Source organism: Oncorhynchus nerka, linkage group LG19, assembly GCF_034236695.1.
Source record: "Oncorhynchus nerka isolate Pitt River linkage group LG19, Oner_Uvic_2.0, whole genome shotgun sequence".
NCBI lineage: Eukaryota > Metazoa > Chordata > Actinopteri > Salmoniformes > Salmonidae > Oncorhynchus > Oncorhynchus nerka.
The window spans coordinates 24,114,784-24,140,510 of record NC_088414.1 but is presented as its reverse complement, the minus strand read 5'-3'; the positions used below and the strand labels follow the sequence as shown (position 1 = coordinate 24,140,510).

General features: G+C 43.8%; 1 protein-coding gene across 5 annotated transcripts in view; it reads right to left on the bottom strand.

The window, feature by feature from the left end:
• Positions 1 to 25,727, bottom strand: part of LOC115146915 (retinoic acid receptor RXR-alpha-A-like) — a 169,258-nt gene that overhangs the window by 119,548 nt on the left and 23,983 nt on the right. For 2 of the 5 annotated variants that reach the window (XM_065004809.1, XM_065004810.1), the window contains exons 2-3: positions 21,423 to 21,446; positions 12,020 to 12,133 (exon numbers count right to left, since the gene is read on the bottom strand). In XM_065004809.1, coding sequence (XP_064860881.1) covers positions 12,020 to 12,133; positions 21,423 to 21,446 — 138 coding nt within the window. Of the gene's footprint in view, positions 1 to 11,932; positions 12,134 to 21,422; positions 21,447 to 25,727 lie in introns of all 5 variants that reach the window. The other 3 variants (XM_065004806.1, XM_065004807.1, XM_065004808.1) reach the window with 2 other exon arrangements.

The window sequence follows — 25,727 nt, the reverse complement described above, 5'->3', positions numbered from 1 at the left end:
GTATGCTCCGAACTACACTATGCTCCGAACTACAATAAGCTCCGAACTACAGTATGCTCCAAACTACAGTATGCTTCGAACTACAGTATGCTCCGAACTACACTATGCTCCGAACTACAATATGCTCCGAACTACACTATGCTCCGAACTACAGTATGCTCCGAACTACAATATGCTCAGAATTAGAGTATGCTCCGAACTACAGTATGCTCCGAACTACAATATGCTCCGAACTACAGTATGCTCCGAACTACAGTATGCTCTGAACTACAGTATGCTCCGAACTACAGTATGCTCCGAACTACAGTATGCTCCTAACTACAGTATGCTCCGAACTACAGTATGCTCAGTATGCTCCGAACTACAGTATGCTCCGAACTACAATATGCTTCGAACTACAGTATGCTCCGAACTACAGTATGCTCCGAACTACACTATGCTCCGAACTACAGTATGATCCGAACTACAGTATACTCCAAACTACAATATGCTCCGAACTACAGTATGCTCCGAACTACAGTATGCTCCTAACTACAGTATGCTCCGAACTACAATATGCTCCGAACTACAGTATGCTCCGAACTACACTATGCTCCGAACTACAATAAGCTCCGAACTACAGTATGCTCCGAACTACAGTATGCTTCGAACTACAGTATGCTCCGAACTACACTATGCTCCGAACTACAATATGCTCCGAACTACACTATGCTCCGAACTACAATATGCTCCGAACTACAGTATGCTCCGAACTACAGTATGCTCCGAACTACAGTATGCTCCGAACTACAGTATGCTTCGAACTACAGTATGCTCCGAACTACACTATGCTCCAAACTACAATATGCTCCGAACTACAGTATGCTCCGAACTACAGTATGCTCCTAACTACAGTATGCTCCGAACTACAATATGCTCCGAACTACAATATGCTCCGAACTACACTATGCTCCAACTACAGTATGCTCCGAACTACAGTATGCTTCGAACTACAGTATGCTCCGAACTACAATATGCTCCGAACTACAGTATGCTCCTAACTACAGTACGCTCTGAACTACAGTACGCTCCGAACTACAATATGCTCCGAACTACAGTATGCTCCGAACTACAGTATGCTCCGAACTACAATATGCTCCGAATTACAGTATGCTCCGAACTACAGTATGCTCCGAAATACAGTATGCTCCGAACTACAATATGCTCCGAACTACAGTATGCTCCGAATTACAGTATGCTCCGAACTACAGTATGCTCCGAACTACAGTATGCTCCGAACTACAGTATGCTCCGAACTACACTCTGAGGTCCAGTTACAGGGCAGCCCAGCCAAAAATGTTCACATTATTTTGTTGTTGTTGTTAACAGTTAAGTAAGCACCTCTAGGAACGACGGCAGTAATTCCAGCACAGAGAGGGAAGCATGCATAGGTCGGGAAGAAAATAGAAATCGATAAATAAATCATTTAAATTGGCTTCTTTCTTTAGGCCTGTCCAAAATGTGTGACCCCTCTACTGTTAGCTATTCGACATGGCTGGTTTGGATCCCAGTCCAGTCGTGAGCAAATGAGGATGAACAAAAAGGACCCTGTAACAGATGACATTCCTATATATCACAAACTAAACTATATTTAGTTTCCCCTTTAACCACTGTCCTCAGAAACCAGTTGTTTTCATAGAGGCTAAATATGATTCCTTTTCCTTTATTGACTTCTCAACTCTCTTGGCCAGTACATCATCATTTTCTGGCACTACGGTACACATTTTCTTCCCGGCAACAGTATGTTTGTTCAGGGCTGAATAGTACATCTTAAACTAGCATGGTTAGGTTGACGGGAGGGCAATTCTAAAACGTGGGAGAGACCCACACTGATGCTTTTCTCTCGTCACTCTCGTCCTCCTCATGTTTATCACTGGTTCAAGTTAAGGGAGGTGGATGGCAGTCCAACACTGTGCAGTGTCAACAGAGAGAGCTGCTGTGACAGTCAGAATAGCCTCTCTTCCTTTTAATGTCTTTATCAGGGATGATGAGAGCTAGTCGAACTACACTGGGGAGGAGAGCGGCTAGCACTGAGCACGGCTCAGATATCTGGGTTAACATGCACATATTCATTTATATTCATGGCATTTATTAGATTACCCATATATTTCTGAGGAGTACTCAGAGTGCCCCTGCTGTGATTAACATACTGTACTGCATTAAGCAACATGGGGCCGCGAGAATGAGAACTTGCTTATTCATGTTTAATGGAAGATAGAAGAAAAGGCTGTTTTTCAGATGCAGCGTTGGTACGGTGAACATCTGACTTCAGGTTTGGGGTCAAATCCATACGGATTTGTAATATGTGGCAAAACATCTCTGCGAACAGCACTGGGATTTAATACTCGCATTCGATCTCAGATTCTTGCATTGAATGTGAGTTTAGCGAGGCATTCTGAGCCCAACAGTCTTACAGTGATAATCATTCAAGTAAAAACATAATTCTGCCTCTCTGGGGTGTATGATGAGGTGTGAACCTATGGCTATCCCTCCCCCTCCCTCCTCCCTCCCTCCTCCCTCCCTCCCTCCTCCTACGGTTTGAGCTGTAACAATGAGATAGCATTTCAGTGTGATGGTGCTCTGCAGGGATTATGGGCTCAGAGTGTTATTAAAGGCTTAGTGGCTGTGATTTCTCCTGGCCCACTATGGATGGCTGCAGCCACTCTGTGCCAAGCGGAAGGTCCCTGGCGTTCTAGCTACATCAGCCCTGCCCAACCTGCTGGCACACGGCTCCCTTTCCTTGGGAAGGTGTCAAAGGCAGGTACAATGTCTCCCCATTCCTCTACTCCCTCTCCAACACCCATCAGTTCTGAGATATGATCATCTCACACATGTACACATCCAAGATAATCACACACATGTACACATCCAAGATAATCACACGCATGTACACATCCAGGATAATCACACACATGTACACATCCAAGATAATCACACACATGTACACATCCAAGATAATCACACGCATGTACACATCCAGGATAATCACACACATGTACACATCCAAGATAATCACAACACATGTATACATGCAAGATAATCACACACGTACATATTCAATATAATCACACACATGTACACATGCAATATAATCACACACATGTACACATGCAAACACAAATCATGTATTCATTCAGGTCAAGAGTCAGTGGATATGACCCTGTAGACATTGAAAAGCCACACACATAACTTACCATTCACAACATAGCTTTAAATCAAACCCATCTTTACATCAGAAGTTGATTTATGTGTTTCCCATGAGACCAATGCAGAGATTTATGGATTGTGGCCTGAAACTGAGCTGCTTTCAATTAGCTGGCGGATTGCTCCACAATTAGTCTGACGATTCAGAACAATAGAGTGGAATTAATCAGGCAAGAATTTAGGCCTTTGCCATTGTTCTCAATCTTCGCATGTTTACGTACTGTATAGAGCTACAGAACAGGGATTCAAATCTAGCCATGATGATGTTATACGGTTTGGACATTTCCCTTCATCCCTTTTTCATCCCCAAAAAGTCCAACTGATTCAGACGTATGGAATTTGTAAATCATTGCAGAACAGGGTGGAGGGAGGTGGCTGTATATGTTAGGCCTAAAGCCAGTATCTAGTGAGTACAATATGAATCCAAACATCCAATTAGCTGAGACTGTTAGCAGAGCTTATCCCAGAGGTGACAGGCCCCAGACCACACACTGAACATACCAAGATATTACACTGGTCTTACTGGACACAAACAACTGTTAGGCTATTTTATTTTCTGGTGGGATCAGCATCCAGAAATGCTGTGATAGACACACATTTATTATTTGACTATTATAGACTGTGTCTGTGTGGTGGTTGTGTATGCAGGGGCCTGTAATCGGCAGCTTGGTGCTCTGGCGCCTCTGGCTCCTGACCCAGCAGGAAGCAGCCAGGGAGTGCACGGACTCCAGCCAGCCAATTAGAGAGCAGCGAGCATGGAGCATGCTGGGCCTAACAAGCTCCCTCTCCTCGACCTCCCTCACCTCTGTGGGACCCCGCTCGGGAAATACGAGGTGCTGGGAGCCACTGGAACGTCCCCCAGCACGCAAATCCCGCTGTGTGACCACAAGGTCTACAAACACATGCTGCCTGGAGTCCCATCACTTTTGACCGTTTTTACTCCCGACTGCCTGAGCCCAGCGCTGCTCAAGCTCTGCCGAGCTTCTCTCTCACAAACAATACACACATAACACACACCACAGGAGGCTGGTGGCACCTTAATTGGGGAGGACGGGCTTGTGGTAATGGATGGAGCGGAATACGTGGAATGGTATCAAATACATTAACCACATGGTTTCCATGGTTTCCATGTGTTTGATGCCATGCCATTAGCTCCGTTCCAGACAGTATTATGAGCCGTCCTCCCCTCAGCAGCCTCCACTTATACACACAAGCACACACGCACACTCTCTGACACACGCACAGTGCACACACAGTGCGCACACAGTCAGGAGGTTGCTAGATGTGCGTGTTCAGTTCTCCTCAGTGGTTCCTTGCAGTTTACTCTGGCTCAGCTCTATGTCTTCTTTCCAAGTCCTGCAGAATAGTAAATGGGATCCAAATTAATTGGCAGGATTTACGAGGTAGTGAGATAATTCTGAGACTGGGTAATGAAGTCAGCTACGGACTGTGGTGAGAGCTAATAGGGCTTGGCTTAAGGCGTAATTATTGCTTGTTTAACCAAAACGACATCAGAGTGGTCAATCAAAGACTAAGCACACACCTGGAGGCCACTCCCACTCCCACTCAGAGTGGACTGTGAGAGTCAGTAAAGAGAGGGAGAGGGAGTGACCCAGACAGAGGTAGTGATATGGTTTTTGTATGTATTCGTATTCCTTAAGGATCCCCATTAGCTGTTGCCAAGGCAGCAGCTAATCTTCCTGGGGTCCAGCGAAATTAGGGCAGTTATACAATTTTAAAAACATTACAATACATTCACAGATTTCACAACACACTAAGTGTGTGCCCTCAGGTCCCTACTCCACCACTACCACATATCTACAATACACCATCCATGTGTACGTGTGTGTATAGTGAGTATGTTATCGTGTGTTTGTGTACATGTGTCTGTGTCTATGTCTGTGTTGAGTCACAGTCCCCACTCTTCCATAAGGTGTATTTCTACCGTTTAAAAAAAAATCTGATTCTACTGATGCATCAGTTACTTGATGTGGAATAGAGTTCCATGTAGTCGTGGCTCTATGTAGTACTGTGCATCTCCCACAGTCTGTTCTGGACTTGGGGACTGTGAAGAGACCTCTGGTGGCATCTCTTGTGGGGTATGTATGGGTGTCTGAGCTGTGTGCCACTAGTTCAAACAGACAGCTTGGTGCATTCAATATGTCAACACTGCTCAAATACAAGTAGTGATTAAGTCAATCTCTCCTCCACTTTGAGCCAGGAGAGACTGACATCCATATTATTCATGTTAGCTTTTTGTGTACATCCAAGGGCCAGCCGTGTTGCCCTGATCTGAGCCAATTGTCCTTGTAGCCGTACGACTGAACAATAGTCCTGCGTCACAACTAGAGCCTGTAGGACCTGCCTTGTTGATAGCGCTGTTGAGAAGGTTGAGCAGCGCTTTATTATGGACAGACTTCTCCCCATCTTAGCTACTGTTGTATCAATATGTTTAGACCACGACAGTTTACAATCCAGGGTTACTCCAAGCAGTTTAGTCACCTCAACTTCTCAAGCTCAATTTCCACATTATTTATGACAAGATTTAGTTGAGGTTTAGGGTTTAGTTAATGATCATTTTGTTTTGGTTGAAATGCACCATAATCCACAACACCACACCCATACTACCCACTCTAATAAAAAAGGAGAGCCAGCAATCCTATACTCCAACACTTCAACCCCTCTTCTCCTTCTCCTTCTCTATGTCCTGTCATTTGGTCTCTCCAAAAACGGGACATATGTGAGTTCAGTGCTGGCAATCAGGAGGCTGAGTTCATCAGGAAGAAATTAGCCAGCCGCTCGGCAGGGCTCTCTCCCATTGGCTAGTCACATGGCCCGCTCCGTTTGAGGGCACCCCAGACATTCCTGCGGATAATCTTTTCCATTCCTCCGCTCAGCTCCGCGAGGACAGACCAAATCACTGCACAAGGCCTGCATTGTGAGGGCCTTTCAAAAAGACCTGTTTTAAAGCTCTCTTGCAGTCTCACTTCACATAACACATTGCCCAAAACCCTTTTTTTCCTCTCAGCTTTTTTGGGGGGTCTCTTTAAAAATAAATTACAAAATGATTGCTTTTAAAATGATCTCTGGAAAAGAAAAAAGCCCTGAATACTGTTTCTCACGGTCTCTTTCCAGTAAGGGTTAGTTTTTGAAAACTCAAAACAATGTGAAACCCCTGAAACCAGAGCGTGGCCACATCACTGTGCTGCCGGGAGTTCAGGACATCATCGCTGGAGTCGACTCCCCGGGCGAGGCCAACCAACCTTCCCAGAATCCTCTGCTACGTCTTCACTCAGCCCCCCTTGTCCTCCACAGCAGCTTGTCATTGTGGCTATGGCCGGGAGGCCGAGGGACAGGATTAGAGGACAATCACACCGATGTGCGGACGGGCTAGGATGGGTGTGTGTGCTGGATGTGGTGATGAGAGATTTACAGCAACACATTCCATAATTAGATCCATGATTATGACTCTGGGTATAAAGGACCGACTCTAGCTAGGCTGTACATACTACTGATCCTCTCTGTGACTAAAACCACAATGCTGCTTTCACAGTTCTCTCTCTCTCTCTCTCTCTCTCTCTCTCTCTCTCTCTCTCTCTCTGCTCTGAGCAGCTAGGCCAGGGAAACACCACTGAACTTGCAAAATAGCGAAACACTTAAAAGATAAGAAAACACAATCTGACCGTCTCGCACATTCCCGTCACGTCACTTGTCAGTAACGTTCGGTCAATTTCTTTTAGTAACTGAGCAAATGTTAGGTCTGCCGAGGCTGTATCTGCTTTCAGTTGCAGTTTTAACAGTGTCCAAGTAGGCTACTGTGCCTAATTCATAATAACGTACGCCTACCAGAGTGGTCAACCATCAAAAACAATGGAGAAAATGCATCCCATAACTTATTAACATTGAAATATGTTGTGTTGCTTGCTGCAAGAAACCACTTTTCAAAATAAAATGTATTATTATTCCCACACCCTTATTACAGAGAATCAGACAAATGAAGTTACCCGTAGCTTATTCAAGCCCGTATCAAAATACAACGCTGCCCCTTTAAGACAAAAAAAAGCTCTTAACCTGACTGGCTTTTCATCATGTCTAGATATGTACACATGTTGTGCTCTTGTAGAAAACAACCACTCCCCCATTGCTGACTACAAATGATCTATAACTAGGCTAACAACTCTTTAACTAGCAAAGGATATTAACAAAAATGTGCACACGTGCCTACATTCAACTCTTGCTTTGATCTCAAAACAAGCGCATCTACTTACGACCACTCATGCTGCAAACAGTCCAGTTAAAAGTAAACGGCACAGATCCATACGGCAATGGTCTATTTGCATATAGGCCTACTGCAGCTCTGATTGGTTATGCCGCACAGGTCTGTGTCATGTGTGCCAATGGAATAGAATCCTTCTCTGATGCTTTCCTCCTACAACATCTGGTGCATAGTTGGTTTTGTTTCGGTATGCGGCATTGAAAGTGGCTAAAATTGACAATTGCCACAGGAATGGACACGTTGATAGTGTTAACTAACGGGGAAAACCCGAGAGAGTTGAGTGAAGTTCTATCTCGTTTGTCTCTTCCTGTGATATTTCTTCGACGCAGTGGTCCTGGGAGAGCTGCCCGGCAGCGCGCAGTTCAGAGGGAACATTACTAAATCAACCCAGGCAAAGATAACTATTTCATGTGGTCGTGGCTTGAATTAAGGAAAAAGTTCAAGTAGAAACATTGACCTTTCACACAGTTCTATACAGTAACAGTAACCACTTATAGAGTTGGTGTGCTAGAAAAATATCGAATTGCACAGGACACGTGCCCACCATCACTGGGTTCTGACAGTCCAAAATGTAGCAACACACAACCATGAGGGAGAACAAACTAACTGTGTATCCACCTCACAGATCGTGCTGAGACGTGTCCGTGGAAAAGTAAGTGTGGGGGAGAGAGAGAGACAGAGAGGGTAGTGGGTTCTTGTTCTGCCTGGCTAAAGCTTTTCTACAGTCCCTTTTGTTCAATATTGTTCTATTGTCAGACCCTTTGAATACACACGGCCTCCTTCATTCACATGTTCTGCATTGACAGTTGCAAGTGTAAGGTGGTCTAGGTCAGGGGTTCCCAAACCTTTTCACTCAGGCCCCCCTTTCAGCATGTTCAAGCACTGTCCATGACAAACTATGGTACTGGTACTTCCTGTATATAGCTCCACATTGATCTGGTACTGGTACTTCCTGTATATAGCTCCACATTGATCTGGTACTGGTACTCCCTGTATATAGCTCCACATTGGTCTGGTACTGGTACTCCCTGTATATATCTCCACATTGATATGGTACTGGTACTTCCTGTATATAGCTCCACATTGATCTGGTACTGGTACTCCCTGTATATAGCTCCACATTGATCTGGTACTGGTACTCCCTGTATATAGCTCCACATTGATCTGATACTGGTACTCCCTGTATATATCTCCACATTGATCTGGTACTGGTACTCCCTGTATATATCTCCACATTGGTCTGGTACTGGTACTCCCTGTATATAGCTCCACATTGATCTGGTACTGGTACTCCCTGTATATATCTCCACATTGGTCTGGTACTGGTACTCCCTGTATATAGCTCCACATTGATCTGGTACAGGTACTTCCTGTATATAGCTCCACATTGGTATGGTACTGGTACTCCCTGTATATAGCTCCACATTGATCTGGTACTGGTACTCCCTGTATATAGCTCCATATTGGTCTGGTACTGGTACTCCCTGTATAGAGCTCCACATTGATCTGGTACTGGTACTCCCTGTATAGAGCTCCACATTGGTCTGGTACTGGTACTCCCTGTATAGAGCTCCACATTGATCTGGTACTGGTACTCCCTGTATATAGCTCCACATTGGTCTGGTACTGGTACTCCCTGTATATAGCTCCACATTGATCTGGTACTGGTACTCCCTGTACATAGCTCCACATTGATCTGGTACTGGTACTCCCTGTATATAGCTCCACATTGGTCTGGTACTGGTACTCCCTGTATATAGCTCCACATTGATCTGGTACTGGTACTCCCTGTACATAGCTCCACATTGATCTGGTACTGGTACTTCCTGTATATAGCTCCACATTGGTCTGGTACTGGTACTTCCTGTATATAGCTCCACATTGATCTGGTACTGGTACTCCCTGTATATAGCTCCACATTGATCTGGTACTGGTACTCCCTGTATATATCTCCACATTGGTCTGGTACTGGTACTCCCTGTATATAGCTCCACATTGATCTGGTACAGGTACTTCCTGTATATAGCTCCACATTGGTATGGTACTGGTACTCCCTGTATATAGCTCCACATTGATCTGGTACTGGTACTCCCTGTATATAGCTCCATATTGGTCTGGTACTGGTACTCCCTGTATAGAGCTCCACATTGATCTGGTACTGGTACTCCCTGTATAGAGCTCCACATTGATCTGGTACTGGTACTCCCTGTACATAGCTCCACATTGGTCTGGTACTGGTACTCCCTGTATAGAGCTCCACATTGATCTGGTACTGGTACTCCCTGTATATAGCTCCACATTGGTCTGGTACTGGTACTCCCTGTATATAGCTCCACATTGATCTGGTACTGGTACTCCCTGTACATAGCTCCACATTGATCTGGTACTGGTACTCCCTGTATATAGCTCCACATTGGTCTGGTACTGGTACTCCCTGTATATAGCTCCACATTGATCTGGTACTGGTACTCCCTGTACATAGCTCCACATTGGTCTGGTACTGGTACTCCCTGTATATAGCTCCACATTGATCTGGTACTGGTACTCCCTGTATATAGCTCCATATTGGTCTGGTACTGGTACTCCCTGTATAGAGCTCCACATTGATCTGGTACTGGTACTCCCTGTATAGAGCTCCACATTGATCTGGTACTGGTACTCCCTGTACATAGCTCCACATTGGTCTGGTACTGGTACTCCCTGTATAGAGCTCCACATTGATCTGGTACTGGTACTCCCTGTATATAGCTCCACATTGGTCTGGTACTGGTACTCCCTGTATATAGCTCCACATTGATCTGGTACTGGTACTCCCTGTACATAGCTCCACATTGGTCTGGTACTGGTACTCCTTGTATATAGCTCCACATTGATCTGGTACTGGTACTCTCTGTATATATCTCCACATTGGTCTGGTACTGGTACTTCCTGTATACAGCTCCACATTGGTCTGGTACTGGTACTTCCTGTATATAGCTCCACATTGATCTGGTACTGGTACTTCCTGTATATAGCTCCACATTGATCTGGTACTGGCACTCTCTGTATATAGCTCCACATTGATCTGGTACTGGTACTTCCTGTATATAGCTCCACATTGGTCTGGTACTGGTACTTCCTGTATATAGCTCCACATTGATCTGGTACTGGTACTCTCTGTATATAGCTCCACATTGATCTGGTACTGTTACTTCCTGTATATATCTCCACATTGATCTGGTACTGGTACTCTCTGTATATAGCTCCACATTGATCTGGTACTGGTACTTCCTGTATATAGCTCCACATTGATCTGGTACTGGTACTTCCTGTATATATCTCCACATTGATCTGGTACTGGTACTTCCTGTATATATCTCCACATTGATCTGGTACTGGTACTTCCTGTATAAATCTCCACATTGATCTGGTACTGGTACTTCCTGTATATATCTCCACATTGATCTGGTACTGGTACTTCCTGTATATATCTCCACATTGATCTGGTCCTGGTACTTCCTGTATATAGCTCCATTCTTGTGTATTTTATTTTTCTTGTCTTACTATATTTTAAACTCTGCATTGTTGGGAAGGGCTGCTAAACAAGCATTTCACGGTAAAGTCTACACCAGTTGTATTCGGCGCATGTGACAAATTCGATTTTCAAAACAACCTTTCAAAGTTGTGAAGCTAAAACAGGGCTTTGTCTGTGAAGTTCCACATAGAACAAAATCACACTAATGTACCACTCTCCTCTCCTGTAAATTCATCCAAGGTGCCACTGTTTGGGTGTTGTCGTCTCGTCGCCTTTGTCCGAGGCATGTTCCCCTCACATGACATGGGTGTTAAGTTACAACAAGCACTCAGTCACAAGTCTTCCTCTCCCAGCCAATGAAGCCACCAGCAGGGCATGCACACGTACAGCAACAACACAGCAACAGCACAGTACAGTCCCTCAATCCCCACATACCAGAGGGTCAGGTTCAGAATGCACTGCTACGCTGACCTCACCTGACCCGGCTGACCTAGCAGAGAAAACGGAGGTGATGAGAGCAGAGGCCTGTCTCATAGCACCACTGTTAACATGTCCATCACCGGGCCTCCACGTGCAAAGAATACATGAATCATCAGGCTGACTGACTGACTGGCTGAACCCTGCATGGAAACAACATTTCTGGCTCTGATAGCTCTACACCTCAGGGTGGGTGTGTGCGTGTAGCTATGGAACGGAACAAGCAACATCTTGCATTGTGGATATACTGCTTTGGCATGGCATGTTCAGAACATTCAAATTTGCTACACTAAATGCTCCTACTACCAGGAATTGTATGTTTATCTCACCAAATAAAACAATTTATACAGTATGTAAAATGTACTGTATAATACACTGTAACTATATACTATTTTTATCCATTGGCAAATCTTAGCTCATACTTATTTGATACAGGTGTCTTCCCAGGTGCGGAGTCTGCCATGACGGGGAAGATGGCGAGGGGATGTGGAGATGGCGTTGAGTGTTACCTGTAGATATCCGGGGGTGGTGGAGGTGACACATGCCGGTGAAACAGGAGCAGGCCTCCCCCGAGCGTCCTCGCTGGGGGGGCGGAGCCAGCGAGCACTGGGGCTTTAGGAACCCTGCAGAGGGAGGGAGAGGGAGTCTGTTAGAACAGCCAGACAGGATGAAGACGATACATTGTTTTGACATTAACAGAGAGAAAGCTCAGATGAGGGTTGCTGGTACTGAACATGGTGAAGGGTGCTGCCTGGATAGGCCTGTCGATACAGATTACAAGTTGCCCTTTATGGTAACAGAGAGGGGATGAGGGAAGATTTTAAGGATCTCTGCTGTACCCGTCATCTCTGACCGGCCTCCCTCCCACCAGCAGGTTACACATCCATCTCCCCTGTCACATGGAGACCCAGCAACCTCTCACATTTAGAGCACTGTGTCTCTGTGACCCTCTAACCCAGAAGATGAGGATAGCTCAGAGCTCCATGTCAGCTTCATAGCCATGCCCAGGGTCAGGTGACCAGGAGCGGCAACCGCCCGTGTGAGGCTGGTTAGGACGCTAGGCAGGGGTGGAGAGGCATGGAGCTGGGGCTAGGAAATCTGTGTGGGCAAAATGCCAAATGGCAGGGATGCCTGGAGGGTCTGGGGTGGGGGCATCTTGCTGTCTGTCTCCGAGGTCACCAGGGTCAGACTCAATAGGGAAGTCATTATCTCGGACAATGGGTGACTGAATGTTCTGTGCCCCCGCTAGTCCGGCCATTCCCATTTAATTCCACACCATCCTGTATATGTCTACACATGACATGATGAGTTGAACAGAAAAAGAAGTAGGTAGGCGAGACAGAAAACCCCGTAGAGATAGTATATTGACAACAGTGTCAAAACAACCAATATCAAATGAAAGCCCCATCACAGTCAGTACATCAACCAGAGCTCCGTTTCTGACCTTTGAAATCCACTTTGACCCAATGAATAGCATCAGAAAAGGCATCTATTTCTGTGACTGACATGGCAGGCTTGGCAGCCTCTAGAGAAAAAAGTCAGTCAGTGGAAGATTTACCAAGCCTGTATCGACTGGAAGGAATTCATGAGAATCTCATTGGCATCATCAGAGCTCCTCAAATCTTGACTTTATTATTTTCTTCATGAGGACCATTAGATTTCCAGCAGATATTAAGAGCGTTGGTCATAGAAGCCCCCCCGCTCTGTTCTGCTCTGCTCTGTTCTGTTCTGTTCTGTTCTGCTCTGTTCCGAGCCCAATATAGCTCCTTTATTTGGTCCATGAAAAACATGTCACTCCAGATGAACTCATCCAATGACATTTAAAACAGGCACAGTGATATTGAATTAGTTCCCCATGATAAGCCATCTGGGATGTTGACGCTTTGGTCAGGAGTGTGTGTGTAGTGTGTGTGAGTGCGCTTGCATGTGTGCGGGTTGCCTCATGCATGTGTGTGTGTGTGTGTGTGTATGTGTGTGTGTGTGTGTGTGTGTGTGTGTGTGTGTGTGTGTGTGTGTGTGTGTGTGTGCATTACTGCGTGCATGCATGCTTGTGTATGTTCTAAGGAGAGGGGTGGGCTGTGCCTGTCAAGCACATTCCTCAGACATTTGATTAGAATAATAGAATAATCCAAATGCCAGCGATGCACATGGAGCACCAAGCCCAGACCTGTATGAACAAACGCAGACAAGCTGAGATCCTCTTAAACAGGCTCAATTAGAGGCATGGCCAATTAATTAGGGCCGAATTCAAGTTTTCATAACAATCGGTAATCTGCCTTTTTGGATGCCGATTATGGCCGATTATATTGCAATTCCCGTAGAGACTGCGTGGCAGGCTGAGTGTAGCATCAAAAGGACCTTAATGGCTGTAAGGAGCCAAGGTAAGTTTCTAGGTAGCATTAAACTTATCTCGTAAAAAACAATCAATATTCACATAATCACTAGTTAACTACACATGGTTGATGATATTACTAGGTTAACTAGCTTGTTCTGCGTTGCATAACAAGTGTTTATCATCGAATCACAGCCTATTTCAACTTGATGATTTAACAAAAGCGCATTCGCGAAAAAATAACAATTGTTGCTATAATGTAGCTAACCATAAACATCAATGCCTTTCTTTAAAATCAATACACAAGTATATATTTTTAAACCTGCATATGTAATTAAAAGAAATTAATGTTAACAGGCAATATTAACTATGGAAATTGTGTCACTTCTCTTGCGTTCCGTGCAAGCACAGTCAGGGTATATGTAGCAGTTTGGGCCATCTGGCTCGTTGCAAACTGTTGAAAGGCCATTTATTCCTAACAAAGACCGTAATTCATTTGCCAGAATTTTACATAATTCTGACATAACATTGAAGGTTGTGCAATGTAACAGCAATATTTAGACTTATTGATGCCACCCGTTTGATAAAATATGGAACGGTTCCGTATTTCACTGAAAGAATAAACGTTTTGTTTTCGAAATGAGAGTTTCCGGATTTGACCATATTAATGACCAAAGCCTCGTATTTCTGTATGTTTATTATATTATAATTAAGTCTATGATTTGATATTTGATAGAGCTGTCTGACTGAGCAGTGGTAGGCAGCAGCAGGCTCGTAAGCATTCATTCAAACAGCAGCTCTTAGCAATGCTGGGATGCACAGCGCTGTTTATGACTTCAAGCCTATCAACTCCCGAGATTACGCTGGCAATACTAAAGTGCCTATAAGAACATCCAATAGTCAAAGGTATATGAAATACAAATGGCATAGAGAGAAATAGTCATATAATTCCTTTAATAACTACAACCTAAAACTTCTTACCTGGGAATATTGAAGACTCATATTAAAAGGAACCACCAGCTTTCATATGTTCTCATGTTCTGAGCAAGGAACTTAAACGTTAGCTTTTTTACATGGCATATATTGCACTTTTACTTTTACTTTCTTTTTTCCAACACTATATTTTTGCATTATAAGTTAAAATAAGTGTTCATTGTTAATTCAGTATTGTTGTAATTGTCATTTATTACAAATATATATATATATATAAATCGCCAATTAATCGGTATCGGCTTTTTTTTGGTCCTCTAATAATCGTTAACGGTATCGGCGTTGAAAAATAAGAATCGGTCGACCTCTAGTTTCAATTAAATAAAACAGACATGAAGACTGCTCACTTACTGCTCACTTAGAAGCAGAATTTTTTTTAAAGAATAAACATGTTTGAAAGGAGAATAAGTTGATATGTCACCCTGTTTGTCTGATACTTCACTGTTGTCACATTCTAAAGGTATTAGCAAGAAGTATAACAAACTTTTTGCCCACATTAAAATGAAGTTCGGGACACATAACGGGTTGTTTGGGACACATAATCTCTATAAATGTATACATTTTAATGCTCAGTAAAATGGTTCTGCAAGTAAACTAAGACCACACATAGATGGTCCATCAAATCTACCCCACCACACTTTCCCTGTCTCCTCTGAGAGCACAGCAACAGCAAAATCCTGGTTGGACAATGACACATGCCATAGGGCTCCGAGCCATGTCACTGAACATTACCAAGTTAGCATATGAGCTAAGGCTCCCAGTCAAGTTCGACTTTTCCAAAATCAGGTGTAAACCAAGTAGACAGGGGCCAAAAACAACAGTCCGCTAGCCATCCACTGGAATAATCTTCCCACGGGACACAGTAAAGCTACAGTATGTCATTCAAATGCTGGGAATGTTACCTAAAGCTGGAACCGTGGGAGACAGAGGACTGGAGTGTGAAGAGAATCAGATATTACGTGAGGGGGAACATTGTTCCTTGTAGTTTCATTGAGCAAATTAGATGTTCCTCTGATGGAAACAGAACACAAATGAATTCAGTGTCATTTTCACCGTCAGGTCAAAAGTAGAGGCGACAAGACCCTACCTAATCAACTCTTGCATTGACCTGATATGTGACCCTGCACATTACTTTCATTGTTTTTGAGAAACAGCATAGAGCTGATATTAATATGCCATTTCAGCCGTTCAGGGAGTGTCACATCGACTAGATGCATTTCTTTTTCTTGATGACTACACATTCGGGGGTTGTTTTTCCTGCTATCCACCCTTCTGGATTTTGGTTTTAATAAAGACGCTTCATTTCTCCTCCTCTTGAAGCAGACGAAGTGAATGATGAAAATGTAGCAGTAGAAGAGAGGCCTGTGTGTACAGGTCCTCCTGTTGAGAGCTCTATAACGCAAGTGATCTGTCATCTAGTGATCTGTCATTAAAGGCATCTATCATACTGCTGCTCCGCCGTGTCTTCTTGGCTCATGCAGTGCACCCTTGATTACAGGAATGTTTCACTTTTTTCTTTGATTTCCAACTGGAGCGAGGGATGAGAACAGGAGGAGAGAGAAGGAGAGGGATCTCGTTGGGTTTAATAACTGTGGCGAGGATCCAATCTTTAGGGGACAAGCTCAAACATCCCCCACAAACAGTCAATCAGCATTATCATTAATGGCGGTCAGGGATAGGAGCAGTGTAAACACACGAGGGGGTTTTCTCATTAAACATTGAGTGCTATAATGAAAAGACAGCCTTTGCAACACGGTGCTAATGAAAGCAAGTCTTTAGATACGACTACGCTAATGAAAAAGAGCCATGATGATAGAGCACTTAATGGGACAAAGGCATAATGACAATGTGCTAATGAAACAAAGGTATGGAGATTTGCATTCGTAATAAAGGGTAGGACGCAAATAAAACGTTTTGTTCTCGCAACAGTCTCGTAGAAACGCCAAACACTAAGGAAACACTTGTAAACTGCGGGTTAGCAACGCATATCCATCTCTATGTGTCATGTCCACTGGTTGCCTTCTGGTGAATTACAGTAAAATCATTTAGGCTATTTATGAGGCTTAAAGTGGCACTCCAGTCTCCTTTTCACTTTATTTAACATCTGATTTACTTAACAAAAAGCATATCTCAATAGGTGGTCCATGTAAGTCTTTCATTCTCTATTGCTCCTTTATTGATCCTCAAGCAAGGGAGGAGGCTGATGACAGATTCCCATCAGACCAACTCATTGACTGCCCTATGGCTTTAAGTTTGCAGTTGTGTCTAAAAAACACAATTTAGTATTTTGACTGTATTTATGGGATATAGCTTTTCAACAGTCAAAGTTTTTTTTAAATCACTGGGGTGGGGGTCTTGCAGTCCTCGTTTAGTCCTCTTAAAGAATGGCCACTGTCGTTGTTTGGCGTTACCAGGGCAATCAAGCCCAAGGTCAAAGTTCATCGGGCCCTTCATGGATCAGGGACGTAATAAAAGCATCTTTCCCACACAGAGAGAAGCGCAGCTCTCCAAGCCCTCAAGGATAGGGCCTCGGTGGTGTACACAGAGAAGGACCTAGCAGCAAGGATATCAATCGCCAGGGCAACCATCGTAAACGCCATTCCCCTTCAGCCATCTTCAGACTGATGGTCGGCCTCCTCTCTGGAATTAAAGAGCCTCCTCCGCATCCCTCCATTCTTTCCCTTCCTGCACCAGAGAGACTTGTGCATTGGAGTGCGCGGACGTTGAGTGTTTTACCCATGTGCCCTTGAGATAGGCTATTGTGTTGTCTTATTCTCTAGTTCTTATTCATTAATGACATATGGTTGCGCATAAATATAAGTGTGGACTTGAAGAGTTTTACCCATGTGAAACACTAATGTAAAACTAATGTAAAACACTTCCAAAAAGGTTGTGAAAGGAACTATAATTGAAAGACCCCATCCTTGCCCGACTTCAGTCCAGCACGGCGCAGTGCGGCTCACTGTGCTGTTCTGTGATTAGAGCAGAGCCGGAGGTTCATCACTGTTACACTCCATGAACCTCAGGTGTTTGCTTTTCACTTCGAGGAAAAATCCAAGGCAGCAGTCTTTCATTATGCAAAATGACTGCTCTGACAGTTACTCTGCTGCACTGTACGACACTCTCTCCCTTGACTGGACCTTCATCAAAGCAGATCAGCTATCAAAGCAGAGCACACACTGTAAAGAGGAGAAGAGCCCAAAGACACACAGACAGACAGACTGACTGACAGACAGACAGAGCCCGTCAGCTCTCACTCTCCTGTCTCTGGATATCAAATGCTCATCACTACCCTGGACACGATTTCCCAAAAGCATCTTAAGGCGAAGTTCATCGTTAGAAGATTCTTGGCAGCATCGTTAAATCTCCGAGCTGTTTGCCAAAACCATCGTTGTTAACGTTGCACTTGAAAACATTTGTACTCTAAAGCCTGCCACAGACCACTCTGTAGAACAGCTAACACGTCACTTTATACAAAGAAGATCTCTCTGCTAAACATAGAATCACATAGTTTATCCGTCTCTTTTTGACCGCCAATTACTTCAGAACAAAGCTGACTACAAATACAAAGTTACCAATGTCTTTGCAATTGAAACAAACATTTGTAGTGTAAAAATGTGCTTCAAATGAAAACAGAGATGACTGCATTAAAATATAAATACAGGGCCTATTTCATGATCAATAAATTGAGGCTACTGTCTGAAATTTGTCTCAACATATTTCATGACGTGTGCCTACAATGTGCCCAATGATGTGCCAAATCAGTGATTTTGTGCATTTTTATTCGATTAAACATTGGAATAAACCGCCTCAATATTTGCAGCCGTAGGTGGTAATATTTCTCTAGGAGCTGATCCGTTGTCAGTTTTGTGAAATAATTATAATGCTACGTTAAGATTTGAATTGAGAGAGTTGCTGCCTTTCTTTCGATCCTATCCGTAGCGACAAATGCTCAAACGATGCACTTAGCGACTTCTCTCTGCATGGTGTTTTGGGAAAAAGGTTACATCTTCGGCTGTTGCAGGAAAGATGCATTGTTAAAACACTCATAAGCATTAGTTCCATCGCAATCGGGAAACCGGGTATTAGTCCTTCCTAAGGGAGAGCGTCTCTCTCGTCTTCAGAGGCTGATCATCAGCATGGAAAGCATCCAACCTTTTCCCAGACGACATATCTGCTCCATCAGCAAACTGTCTTTTCACTCTGCAGCTTTTCTTCCTTTGAAGAAAACCACACTAAACATGCTTTTCAGCTCCTCTTTATCTCAATAAAAACAAGGGCTGTGCAGATCTATCATGACCATGTAGACGTGGGAAGGAGACGAGGAAGTGCGCATGAAGCTCATTAGACAGGCAATTTTTTGGTGTTCTAGGCACAAACCCTGTGAGAAAACATCATCCTTGCAGTTGTCTTTTATGTGTCTCTCTGTCTCCCACCTCTCCCTCCTCACACAACAGGACCCCCCACAGGTGTGGAAACACTAGCCTGCTCTGAAATTCCACCCCAAGCTGGACCCCCCACTGAGACTACAGGGGTCCCTGACCAGCCAATCACAGCAGAGGACAGGTCACACGGAGTAGGTCGAGAGACCTGGGTCCCAGTCGGCTAGCTCACCCCACGGGGTGCCTCCTGGGGTATAGAGTTACAAGGCCCAGTAGGACCGTAACAGTTTCATACGGCATTCCATGTCAAACCAAGGAGTCATCATGGATGCACCCACAAAACTATACAACTATACCTAACTAGGTCAATCCAAAGGGTTCCTAACAGGGCTTGTCCTGGAGTAGCTTGGGGGTGATCTGGCTCCACCAGTTGCACTGCCTTGGATGAATTAACCGGACTAGACTGACTTCTATGGTTAACAAGAGTCACCTGAGGGCTTTTGTTTTGCCTGTAAGCAGGGCCAGGGTGGCCAGGCCAGCCAGCCGGACTTATGAAGAAACAGATGCCTATGAAGACCTTGGCTGGAAGACATAATGCTGACCCAACCTAACCCAACACAAAACAACTGAACTATTCTTAGGTTTTTAAGTGTGGGTAGAAAGAACATAAACTTACAGAAAATTGTGAAAGAAACACATTTTTAGACTCCGTCTCCGAAGAGTCAAAACACCAAGCGCTGCAGAGGCCTGTGGAATTGGCCATAAAATGTTAACTGGACAGTTTTATTGAATGACTTATTAAGCAACTGTGTTTTGCAAGACCTTAACTCAGAGGCTTTTGAAAGGAACAAGAGCACCTTTCTGTAACGGCTCTTTTAGGTGAATGCCGTTCCTTTCTCTCTCTCAAATTGAGTCTGTACTTTCACACCGACGCAGGGTAATGAAAGTGGCAGTTGCACCGGTGTGGCATTTGAAACCACAAGGCAACTGTAGTGAGGAGTTGACAATGATGACCTTTCCTGCATAGGTGATTTTCAATTATGAATGCAGCATGGCTATCTACACAAGAGAAAAATGTAAATAATTTGGCAAAATGCCTAAACAACTTTGCCAGTGACTGAAAAGCAGGCATTTGGTTTCCTGGTTTATTGTTCAGGAAATGTCTAGGCAACCTTGAAATACAAACTTATACTATAGAATGCTCAATAGTAAAATATCAATTTCATGGTTACTATTAAAATACTACATGTGTTGTATATAAGAAAGTATACAGTAATACAATAACGGTCATATTATTGTCAGAGAGAAAAAAGCGGACAACAACTCTCTGACCCTGGTCTCAGCAGAACTGTCACTCTACAACAGAAACAAGCCACACGGCGGCTTGGTTTGTGTGTCCTTCAGTCGAACATCTGTAAACATTCATGAAACACTGATGCTGTCCCACTGCGATTGTTGACATTGGGGCCTGGTATGACTGAGGGAAATCTAAGTGTGTAGCTAATGTTGATTAACAGCTGGATGTTCTGTCTATAGACAGGCAGATTGTCACAGCACTGAGCAGTACATTACACAGTGCTGTATGAGCTAAGTCTATATGATGCTAATGTGATCGTTTCTGATGATAATTCAAGGCTATATGTCTCACTCATTGTGAAGCGGTGAACCCAAAGGAGGAACAGAAGGGCAGCGGGGTGGAGGGGGAGGGGGAGAGAAGAGAGAGACTTTGGTAACGAGGTTAGAGAAGAGACGAGGAGAAGGGAAGGGGGTTGGGGGGGTTCAAAGCCTGCTGGTGCGCGTCAGACCTTCCTCCAGGGAAATGGGGGAACAAGGGCATTCAGACGACGAGCTCTTTGGGCAAACGGCATAATCAAATTTGGGATAGAAGAGTTGTGAAGGGAAAAAGGCTCCTTTGACAGGAGCGGAGACAAGCAAGCATTTAAAATCTAGTATCTCTCTCTGGATCTTTACAGTAACTATTCACATGACTAATGTCTACCCATGCCAACAGCTCTTGGCAAAGTACACACTGGCCCATTCTACCCAATCAAACAACACCGCCTGCCAGTCCGCCACATAGAAATACAGTTTGATGTGCTCTGAATAAAAATGTATGTTGTAAATTCATACATACATACAATTCATTCATACATTTTTAGCTAGTGAGTGGATATGTTAACATTTCAGGTAAGTAAGAGTATTGCTTACATCCCATAGGCAGGATTGTAGATTCTGAAAGAAAAGATGAGGCGCAGGTTAACAACAGAGAACTAAAAAAGAATTTAACAGAAGACTGAGCAGAAGTAGAGGTTATGAAGAGGTACTTTAAGCCATTAAGAACAGAGCAGTGTAGCTGAGCGACCTGTGGCCCACTGCCTGTCTGTGTCCTTGAACAGTGGATCCCAAACTTTTTCACTCTGGGCCCCCCTTCCAACATTGGAGAACACCCCCCCCCCCCCTGCTCGCGCACATGCACCCCATTTATTTCTATGGGCACAAGCACTGTTCATGACACAAACTGTTCACACCCCACAAAAAAATGTCAATATCTATGGGCTAATAAATCTAAATAAACCTGAATAAAAAAACATTAGCTGACATGCGCTAGTTGATTTGGACAACTAAATAGCTCTCTAAGGTCTGCATCTGACTAACATGACAAGAGGAACTGATGATGCAACCCAATTTCAAAATTGCACCTTGTGCATTCTACTATTACAACTTTCAAGAGTAAGTTGAAAACCGGGACCCCCCCACCCCCAGTTTGGGAACCACTGCCCTAGAGGAAGGACCCAGAGCACGCTTCCTGTCAGCCTCTTAAAGTGAATCCACATGCCTTCGCTCAATAGCCTACCTCCCCTCTCCTCTCTGTGTTCTGTAAAGGAGCTAGAAGTTTTCCATTAACCCCCTCACACCACCTCGCCCTGCAAATACATTTACATAATAAAGCGATTAAACACACACACACACACACAGATAAACAAACATGCATGTACGCACACACACACACAGATAAACAAACATGCATGTACGCACACACACACAAAAAGATAAACACACACTCATGCACTCAAGCATGCATGTACGCAAACACACACACACACACACACACACACATACACACACACACACACAGTGGTGGAAAAAGTACCCACATGTCATACTTGAGTAAAAGTATAGTACCTTCATAGAAAATGACTGAAGTAAAAGACTAGATACCTTCATAGAAAATGACTGAAGTAAAAGTATAGGTACCTTCATAGAAAATGACTGAAGTAAAAGACTAGATACCTTCATAGAAAATGACTGAAGTAAAAGTATAGGTACCTTCATAGAAAATGACTGAAGTAAAAGTATAGATACCTTCATAGAAAATGACTGAAGTAAAAGTATAGATACCTTCATAGAAAATGACTGAAGTAAAAGTATAGGTACCTTCATAGAAAATGACTGAAGTAAAAGTATAGGTACCTTCATAGAAAATGACTGAAGTAAAAGGCTAGATACCTCCATAGAAAATGACTGAAGTAAAATACTAGATACCTACATAGAAAATGACTGAAGTAAAAGTATAGATACCTTCATAGAAAATGACTGAAGTAAAAGACTAGTTACCTCCATAGAAAATGACTGAAATAAATGTATAGGTACCTTCATAGAAAATGACTGAAGTAAAAGTATAGGTACCTTCATAGAAAGTGACTGAAGTAAAAGACTAGATACCTTCATAGAAAATGACTGAAGTAAAAGTATAGGTACCTTCATAGAAAATGACTGAAGTAAAAGTATAGGTACCTTCATAGAAAATGACTGAAGTAAAAGTAAAACCCAGTAAAATACTACTTGAGTAAATGTCTAAAAGTATTTGGTTTTATATATACTTAAGTATCAACAGTAAAAGTATAAATACTTTCTAATTCCTTATATTAAGCAAATCAGATTGCACTATTTGCTTTTTTTTTACGGATAGCCAGGGGCACACTCCAACACTCAGACATAATTTACAAAGCAAGCGTTTCTGTTTAATGAGTCCGCCAGATCAGAGGCAGTAGGGATGACAATGTATGTTCTCTTGATAAGTGTGTAAATTTGACCATTTTCCTGTCTTGCTAAGCATTTAAAATGGAATTAGTACTTTCGGGTGTCAGGTAAAATGTATTGAGTAAAAAGTACATTATTTTCTTTACGAATGTAGTCAAGTAAAAGTAAAAGTTTTCCAAAATATAAATAGTCAAGTAAAGTACAGATACCCCGAATAACTACTTAAGTAGTACTTTAAAGTATTTTCACTTCAGTACTTTACACCACTGGTTCTGCCACCCAAGACCTGCCCTCCCCCTTCTGAACAATGTGTTTTTCAGAAAAGAGATGACTATGCATGACGTGAAGACTTATTGGCATTACCATCTCTTCATTCTGCTGTTGTGCTCTTGGAGCCTTCGGCGCCCAGAACATTTACACGTCTCATTTGTGCAGCAATGGACAACACGTGCATAAATAGGCCTACACCCTATTTTAGTCTTACTTGTGTTGAAATGGTTTGACGGTATACATGGTGAAAGAAGCTGCAATTCTGTGGGAAACTATACAGTTGCGCTTGTCGTGCAAATCAAATTCATATAAAGTGCTGTGGTTTTACATTCCAAAAACTGAAACAAAAACATCTGGCACAGAGAACATCTACAGCTAGTTCTGTTTCTGGACACCAAAGGAAGCAACAAAGTAAAAAATAATAATAATATGGTGATTATTCTCTGTAGGACACGGATACTAATGATCCACTTGAGCTTGATTAATCTACTGTACAGTAATAACCCAGTACACCATTAAATGCAGTGCATGGATTGGGGTATTAAATATATTTTTCCATTGGTTGGACCTTACCTCACAAATTGTAGCCTTTATGGGGTAGAACCCACAACAAAATGAGCTCTGTTCACATCCAACAACCCTCAAGGGCTTCGAGTTCCAACTTAAAGCTTTGCAACCCCCATGCTTCAAGTCAATCAGTGGCCCGCAGAGCCAGACCAGAGCCAGACTGGGATGTCTTGGACAGGAAGACAGCAGTTACAGCCGAACCATAAAGTAGACATTCGGTATGAGCTGCTTGGCAAAGCCAAGTCCCAGACACAACAGAGCGCTCTATTCATTCTATTCTCTCTCTTTCCAAACTCACGGCTTGAGGAACCCTTCAGATTTCTATGTTTCCAGTTTCATCTAAATGGCTCTATTGATATGTCTAAGGATGAGTGATTATTATGAGCGTTGTGGCCGTCCAGATACAATACGTTGCCTGACTGATGTGGGAGAACAGTCATATTGCAGCGGGTTTAATTCCCATGTTCATAGCCAGACACCACAGTATAAATCAAATCAAAGTTTATTGGTAGCGTACTGTTACGTCTACCCCCGCTCCAACGCTCCAACGCTCCGGCGCTCCAAAGCTCCAGCGCTCCGGCGCTCCAACACTCCAACGCTCCAACGCTCCGGCGCTCCAACGCTCCGGCGCTCCAACGCTCCTGCGCTCCAACGCTCCAACGCTCCGGCGCTCCAACACTCCAATGCTCCGGCGCTCCTGCGCTCCAACGCTCCGGCGCTCCAACGCTCTGGCGCTCCAACGCTCCGGCGCTCCAACGCTTCAACGCTCCAATGCTCCAACGCTCCGGCGCTCCAACGCTCTGGCGCTCGCCAGTTTACTAACCACCGGTCCTGGCAACCCATCATTACGCACACCTGGACTTTATCAATACACTGATCAGCCCCTCTCAATTTAGCCCTCAGTTATCATTAGACTGGGGTGTTTTCTCTCACGTTCAGTACGCTTCCCATGTTTGTTCTTTTGTGTCTGTTCAGTATTAAACTCACCTTCTGCACCTGCTTTCTGACTCCCAGCGTATATGTTACACGTACACAGATTTCAGATGCTATCGCAGGTGCAGCAAAATACAAGTGTTTCTAGCTCCAACAGTGCAGTAATACCTAACAATTAAAATATCCCAAATGTAATACAGAACAAATGATAGGTATATAGGATGAGCCATGACTAGAATACAGTATATACATATAAAGTGGGTAAAACAGTATATACACATTATTAAAGTGAACAGTGTTCAATGACTCTATGTACATAGGGAAGCAGTCTCTAAGGTACAGGGTAGAATACCTAGTGGTAGCTGGCTAGTAACAGTGACTTGGGTTTAGGGCAGGATACTGGGCGGATGCCGGCTATTGGTGACTGTTTAACAGTCTGATGGCCTGGAGATAGAAGCTGTTTCTCAGTCTCTCTGTCCCAGCTTTGATGCACCTGTACTGGCCTTTACCTTCTAGATGGTAGCGGGGTGAACAGGCCGTGGTTCGGGTGGCTGAGGTCCTTGATGATTTTCTTGGCCTTCCTGTGACACAGAGTGCAGTAGATGTCCTGGAGGGCAGGCAGTGTGCCCCCGGTGATCCACCCCCTGTAGAGCCCTGCGGTTGCGGACGGTGCAATTGCCCTACTGGACGGTGATACAGCCC